The 7,890-nt window shown below is 54.9% G+C and overlaps 1 protein-coding gene across 1 annotated transcript; it reads right to left on the bottom strand.

Annotated features, from left to right (window-relative positions):
• Positions 1-3,779: 3,779 nt before the first annotated feature.
• Positions 3,780-6,729, bottom strand: DNAJC27 (DnaJ (Hsp40) homolog, subfamily C, member 27; the record flags this gene model as incomplete). The annotated part of the gene is made up of 4 exons (XM_010083382.1): positions 3,780-3,912; positions 5,283-5,443; positions 5,937-6,059; positions 6,522-6,729. Coding segments are annotated over 4 exons (625 nt in total), but the record flags the coding sequence as incomplete, so codon positions are not given.
• Positions 6,730-7,890: the final 1,161 nt, after the last annotated feature.

Genomic DNA, 7,890 nt, shown 5'->3' on the forward strand with positions numbered 1-7,890 from the left:
CCATCTAGGCTGCCCAAATCACCCCCAACCTGACCAGCACCCCACCGAAACCTTTTCAGAAAGCTCCCCCCTCCTCTTACCCACATTTCAGCCACTGCCTGCTCCCCTCTTGCCCCCCTGGAGCTGGAAAACCCGCTGGTGTGGCCGGAGCCACCACACTCCTGCCCAACCTCGTCCCAGCAGCTCTAATGAGAGGCCACCTCGGCTGCTTTGCCAGGAGAATTAATTGCTTCTGTGCAGTAATTAATATCAAAATGAGAGCACCAAAGCCACAGCTCCCCAGAGGTTTTGGGCGTGCTCGGGGTTATTCCCGTCCTGCTGCAGCTGAAGTGGAGCACAAGCGAGCCGCGGCCAGCACAGGACAGGGACAGAAGCAGTGGCCAGCACAGGACAGGGACACAAGCCCTGTCTCCCTACCTCGGGACATGTGCCACCAGGCTGGACACAGGGAGCCCGGGACAACCCATCCACGCTGGTTGGGAAGGTTAACTGGTCCAAAGGCCAGTAAAACTGGTCTGAAGGCCAGCAAGGGGATCACGAAGGCTCAACCAGGGGAAGGTTTGTTCCCCGGGCCCTGCCTGGGGACATTCCAGGGTGCACGAGCCTGGAGCAGCAGCCAGGAGCAGACGGTGGCTGTCAGGCATGGGGCCAGACCAAAAATCCTCGTGTCCTCCCCGCCTGCCAGCTCCAGCAAGTGCCGGGAGGCAGGCAGCGCACAGGCAGGGCACATGGAGGGAGGCTTTCCCTTCCAGAGACCTTCAGAGGTGGCTCCTGGCTGCATTTCTGGGTGCTGAAGGGGAAATCCCTTCATTTGGGATGCAGATCCCAGCACCTTTGTTGCAGGATGGATGCTTCAGCAGCAGGACTTGCCCTTCGCAGGAGGATGCAGGACTCAGACTGGAGACAGAGCGTGGATGGTGGCAGCCTCACTGGAGGGATCTGGAGCGTGGGGTGCTGATGGAGGGGGCACGGAGGAAGGACGCTATCGGGGATGTTGGTGCAGAGGTGTGTGTGCACAGAGCAAGGATGGAGCTACCCCTCTGGGTCCCCTGAGCAGATCCAGGCTCCACCGCAGCTGGGTGTATCCCCCACCACATCCCCACTGTGCCGTTCCCTTCATCCCTTACCCAGCTCCCACTCCTGCAGATTGGGTGCTGATGGAGGGGGCACGGAGGAAGGACGCTATCGGGGATGTTGGTGCAGAGGTGTGTGTGCACAGAGCAAGGATGGAGCTACCCCTCTGGGTCCCCTGAGCAGATCCAGGCTCCACCGCAGCTGGGTGTATCCCCCACCACATCCCCACTGTGCCGTTCCCTTCATCCCTTACCCAGCTCCCACTCCTGCAGAGTTGATTCACCACCTCCATCATCGCCCTCGAGGGCAGCTCTTCACCACCAGCCTGGGACAGACTCGGCTGGGGAGGAGAGAAATGAGTCAAAGGGCAATTAAACATGAACAGCAGGCGGTCACCGCGGGAGGACAGCTCACAGGGCTCCCTTTGCTCCAAAGAGGGCTTTAATTTATAAAAATAACACAACTCAGAAGGTCATCGGCATTGCTAGACATGACATGCGTGTGTAATTGTCTCCAAACATCCGGTCAGCTCTGTAAACAGCAGGAACCCCAAAACCGGCAGCCAGAGACACCTGAGGAGCAAAGAGGAGGGACCGCGCATGGTGCAACAGACCTGGAGAGCTGCAGGAACCCAGGGAGCCCGGGAACCACTCCAGGCACTGAGATCTCACCCTCAAAATGAAGTGCAGCATTCGCAACAGGATGATTTACCCTCCTCAATGGAAAAAAGATTCAAAGAAAGAGGTCTGAAGCCAGAACTGAGTGGTTTCCTCCACTAGACAGGTGGGGAGGTTTCCAGTGAAGTCCATCGCGTTATAAAATGTGTGAACTGCCCCAGCTCCCAGGCCTGCCCTGCTGATCTCCCTCAGCCCAGCTTTTTATACACCTGGGAGAAGGAAAACGGAGCTATTTTAAACACTAACCTCTTGCAGCAACATCTCCCCTTGGTGATTTCTGCACTGGAGGAGCAAAAAACTATTTCCTAGCAGGACAGCTTATTTCTTCTTCCCAGCAACCCAGCAGCAGAAACCAGAGCAAGAACAAAATGATACTGGCTTGCAAGTCCCTTAACGCTTGCTGCCAAAAGCTGGTGGTGGGAGGGGGATCTACTGGTGATTTATGATATATATTGGAGGGGAAACACAGAAAAGCTGCCTTGAGGTGGAAAAAAATTATATATATATATATTGCACTGACCATAGGAGAAAATACATTTGAACAGGATACATAGGATACACACACTTGGGGGGTTTCATTTCACAGCTCAGTGTCCTGACCTTCCCTGCCAGGCTCATACAGCAGCAAGGAAATAAAACTGGGTCCTGACAAAACCATGGCACCCCAAGGGATCTCCCCTGTGGTCCCCCAAAAGCCTGGCAGCCATCACAGCTCTGACCTCCCTCAGGATCACAACGCCCAGATCCCAAGCCTCTGAAAGAATTTTGTGGGGTGACAGCGACGGTCCCCTCAGAATCAACATGACGATTCAAAGAAAAGAGCGGCTGTGACTTGGAGGGAGCAACCTGCACCCACCTGCTGATCAGAGACCCCAGCAAAGCAGGGAGATGTGTTGCTGCTGCGAGAAAAGAAGGGTGGGGGAGAATTTCCCCCCCTACACTGCCCCCCTAACCCGAACGCTGTGGGGCCAAGCAAGTGGGCAGATCACAAGCACCCACGCAGCTCTGCGGTGTCGGAGACGCTCAGGAGACGAGGCTGGCAGAGGAGTGGGCAGATCACAAGCACCCAGGCAGCTCTGCGGTGTTGGAGACGCTCAGGAGACGAGGCTGGCAGAGGGGAGGGAGGGCAGAGCTGACAAGCAGCCATGCTGGGGGCTGAATCGCCTCCTCCTTGGGTCAGCATCCTCCTCCTGCCTGTAAACAGCCAGGGCCACCCACACCCGAGGACAGTCCCTCACAGGGGCTGGTGGCACCTACCCAGAGCTCACCAGGGCGGCATGAGCAGAGAACCAGGAGAGAGGGAGCATGTGGCTTGAGGGACAGCAGCCTTCGGGGCTCTTCCCATCAAATCTAGCTCAGGGAGAGGGAAGGAGGTGGTGGTGGGGGACTGTGATGAGGAGGTGGGTGCCTGGGGTTGGCCCCAGTCCTGCCAAAGAGACTGTTCTTGGCACCATGGCAGCTTGGGGACGAAGGGGGAAAAGGATGCTCCCGGAGGCAGTTTCTCCCTGCAGTACCAGAGAGGTTTTCTCAAACAACCTGCCCCTTTCCTCACTGCCAAAAGCAGCACCGTTGGGTGTCAGCTGGAAGGAGCCAGCTTCGCGGGCAGCCTTGCAGAGGTGGCTGGTTCCAGGATAACCCAGAAGGAACCCACTGCCCTCCACCCGTGACACCAACGCTTTCAGATGCAGTAGGTTTTGGGTCAGATCTCACTCCACAGGTTAGAGCCACGTATCCAACCCCCCCAACACAGCTGGTAACTCCTGGGAGGTGTGACACAGCCGGGAAGGTGGGGACCTCACTGCTTTCAGCACTTAGCCCTCTCCCCTCCTCAGCACTCTACTCCCTTTGCTGCACATCGCAAGAGCACTACGGTCGGATGCAGTCCTGCACCCACGGCCGGTGCTGGGAGCGTCTGTGCCCATACTGGTGGTTAAGCATGAGGAGGAGAGGGGTGCCCCATGGCTGTACAGCTGCCTGGGAGCTAGCTGGGAGGAGGGGAAGGTTTCCAGTTCTGAGTGGCTCTGTTCCCTACTTGATGTTTTTGAGAAGCGCGGTCCGGGCGTTCACCACGGCTTTGAAGGCGTCCTCGCTGCCGGGAGCCACACATTTATCAGGGTGGAGCAGCACAGCCAGCTTACGATACGCTTTGTTCACTTCATCCCTAGGAAACACAACAGGAGTGAGGGGACCCATGTAACACACAGCCCGGCTCAGCTTTTTGGGGGGCCAGGACCACCCCCTGTGCTCAGCAGACAGTTTTGAACCTTTCCCTTCCTTTGCAGACACTTCTGAACCCTTCCCTTATTGGAAGTAAGGACCTCTGGGCTGTGGAGGTGATGCTGCGGTGAAAGAGCTTGCAGAAAAGCACACAGGGCACTTCTCGGTGTGGCAAGAGCAGAGGATGGGGAGAACTCCTCTCCTGGGGCAGATACAGCCTCTCCACCACGGGACTGTTCAGCTCCCACCATGCCAGACATGTGCCGGCGACACGTGCCGTGGTGTGCTGAGCCTCTGGCACCACGAGAGCAGAAAGCTGGGAGACAAGCGTGGGGGCACACGCACCCTGACTCAGCTTCGCATCAAACCGCCTACGCACTGTGGGCGAAGGCACTGCACATCATTTCAGCCCTTTAAGCCTCGGGTGTCTGGTCCAAGGCAGACATCTCGGCTCCGGCTGCAGGCCGTGGAGAGAGGGGGCCACCTCCTGAGGGAGGCGAGTCCATCCATGATGGTGATCGCAGCACAAACTGCCCTGCAGAGCTGCTGACCTCTCCCTGCGGGTGAGAGGGGGCTGAAGGAGGGGTTAGGTTCAGCATTTCCATTTCAGAGAGCCAACGGGAGGATATGAGAGTCCTGAATCACAGATATTATCCACAAATCCACTCTCCAGTCCCTCCATAAGGAGCACACAAGGGTAATTCTCATGTTTCAGAGAGCAGGAAGCAAGGTACAGCTCTGGGAGGTTTTTTTAGCTGCCCAAGTCATAGAGCAGAACTGGGAGATTCAATCCCCAACCTCTCACACTGCCAGTGATCAGTTCCACCTGGCTAGAGGTCCTCTGAGGCAGACAAGAGAAAATGTATCTTGTGGGAGTACCGTTTCCAGGTGGGAGGGCTGTAACATCAATCCCTTTTTTATAACGTGGGCAGCAGCCTTACAGCAGCCTAAAAGCTTCTCCAGGCGTGAAGAGCAAGGAAAGTAAAACTGGAGCTGCTCCAAACACGTCTGGCAAGCGAGTGACCAGAGATGGCTCAGCAGCCTGGAGGCAGGATGCAGGGCAGCTGGCAGGGCTGAAATCCCGATGGCCATCACTCCCCCCCTTGCCTCCAGCCTGGTTTGTCTGTTAAAAGGGGAAATCTGGTGCTGAGGACCAAGGGTTTCTTTTGCATTGCCACAGTTTTGTGGCTGGATACAAACCACTTGTGCCCAGCTGCTAGATAAAACCAAGGTCAGCTCATCAGCAGGCAGGTCACAAATCAGGGATGTGACCAGCCTGCCGGGTCAGAAAGACAAGGCTGAAGTCTCCCTCACCTTGTGGCTCCAGGTTTGACCCCCAGCATGTCCCAGCTGTCCTTGCTGTTGCGGATTTTGCGGATGGCATCTGCCTGCTCTTTGGTGAAGCCGACTCCCATGCTGGAGGGGGGACGCTTCCCGCCGTTATCACACAGGTCGATGATGGCAGAGTAAAAAGTCTGAGGGCACAGGGAGGAGTTAGTGGGAAGGAACGGTCTCCAAAGGCAGTGGCACTGAATAGGAGACCCCACCACCCACATTTTCACAACTTCTGAATGTTCACTCCCCGCTGCCTGGGCTGTGATACCCCAAATCAGCAGGGATCCAGTTCCTGCAAGGACTGAGGAGGATGCCAGGCCCAAAATTTATCTCAAAGCCACTTCAGCTCAGTGCTAGACCTGAAGAGGTGACAGGGGCATCTCTGCATTGTGTTCCCAGCACAGCAAGAGGGACCATCAGCTTTGGGCAATGCAACGCTGAGGACTGGGAGGACCAATGCTGATCCTGAGCTGAACAGCTACGGCTTTCTCAGGGTGGCATTTCCCTGGAAAAACACCTCTGGGGCAGAGGGACAACAGATTTTGTGGGATCCAGGCAGTTCAGGGGATATTCTACCATCAAATCCTGGCTCTGTGTGGTGTCTGTGCCCTCACCACCTGCATTCCGCCTCACCTGAAACATCTCATTGATTCCTTCTCCTGTTTGCGCCGATGTCTCAAAGTAAAGAAAGCCCCGGCTCTCTGCCCAGAGCCGCCCCTCGCTTTCATCCACGCTGCGGTGCTTGGTGCAGTCGATCTGGATCGGGAGAAAAGGCAGAAATCAGAGCCCAGGCAGGGCGTGCAGTGGCAGCTGAGGAGCACAGCTCCAAGGCTGGTTGTCTAACAGCAGGTAAGGGGCATGTCTGGTTGGAAAGGCCGTTTGCTTATCCTGAAAGGTCAGAGGCAGCGTTGAAAGAAAGCACAGAAAATGCAAGTGAAAAGACATTTGAGAGTTTTTCTAGTCCAGAGACAATGTCACCTCTACTTGATCCCTTCCTGACTGATGTGTGGCCACCATATTCTCAAAAGCACATTGAAATGCAGTCTCCAGTGCTCCTCACACCCATGTCTGGCTCCTAGAAAGACTTCCCTACAACCTAACAACATTTCCCTGACTACAGCTGGAGCTCAGCAGCTTGGGCACATGCTGGGAACACAACGAGCCCTGAGGGCCAGAGATGAGGACAACACCGCAGCCCGGCTCCCCACCACAGCCCACCTTGTTCGCACAGACGACGAAGACGATGTTCTCCATGTTCCCGTGGGGACCCAGCTCCTGCTTCATCTCTGCCAGCCACGTGTCCAGAGCATCAAAAGACTCCTTTTGTCCCACATCATAGACCAGGATGACCCCCTGCGTGTCCTTGTAAAACTCGTTCCTCACCTGTAGAGACAAAGGCAGGGTGCTTGCATGAGTGACAGCCAGGCTGAGAGCACAGGGCCCAGCAGATTTGGGGGAATCACCATTTACCCAGCACCTGTTAGGTTCTGTGATAAAAACCTTACCTTATTACAGAAAAAGGACAGATGGGGAACCCAGATAACACCCAGAGCCATTACAGGAGAGTGATCAGTCCATTAAATATTCATCTCCACACACACAAAAAAGCAGAGAGGCACAACAGCAGACAAGGTGTCAGACCAGCTCCCAGGGAGACTGGAAGTTCTGGGAGTCAACCGAGAGACCTGTTTGCACATGTGTTTCCCTGTGTGAGAGGCAGTGGGGCAGAGCGAGGATCCAGGGCCAGCCGTTGGATAGACTGTGGGTCTAACCCCAGCTGCTCGAGGGATCTGTGTGTGTGGGTGTGTGTAACGGGGTCTGTACCAGCAGCTGGAGCGGGGCTGCAGCCTCGGGGGCTTGTATACCCAGTACCAGCAACTGGGGAGACTGAGGAGCCCCAGGACAGCCACTGGATGAGGGTCTAAGGTCAGCTACAGGACAGATTTTGGAACAGAACAGACTATTTCAGGGGAAGGGACCTACAATGATCACACATCAGACACATACACACATCTGCAAGTATTAAATGCTGAAAATATAAAACCAAACAAAACAGCATAAGTTTTCTGTCTTTTTGCTCTTCAACAAATATTTGCCACATATTTATTCACCAAACGGACAGCTTAAGCCCATTACACTTCCCAAGGACTCAGAGCCTTTCTCTCGTATGGATCGGCTGTGGCATAGCCAGAAAGTCAACACACATCAGCAGCTCATACATCTGCAAGTGATAACTGTGCAACAGACCTCTGCTGACCACAGCTGCATCAGATGAGTGTTTTACAGTCTCCTGTCCCTCCATTTCTTCATGCTGTCAGCTCTGTCCCCCAATCTCCCTGCTGTATTCCAGGCTATTCTTAATTAATTTACATTTTGCTGGTTACTTGTACTGTATCAGGACTTACAAACCCGAGTCAAGACTTGTAGTTCTACACACAGAGACAAATAACAGAAATCCTTGTTGTGCCCAAAACTTTAGAGTGTGCAATAAGTAAATGCTGAGAACACAAGGGAGGAATAAGAGGTTTATGAGGACCCAGATAAATAATAGTCAATAGTCTGCAGTGCTGCACCCAGCTCTGGGGTC

This window comes from Pterocles gutturalis, unplaced genomic scaffold, assembly GCF_000699245.1.
Source record: "Pterocles gutturalis isolate BGI_N339 unplaced genomic scaffold, ASM69924v1 scaffold39580, whole genome shotgun sequence".
In the NCBI taxonomy this organism is placed as follows: Eukaryota; Metazoa; Chordata; class Aves; order Pterocliformes; family Pteroclidae; genus Pterocles; species Pterocles gutturalis.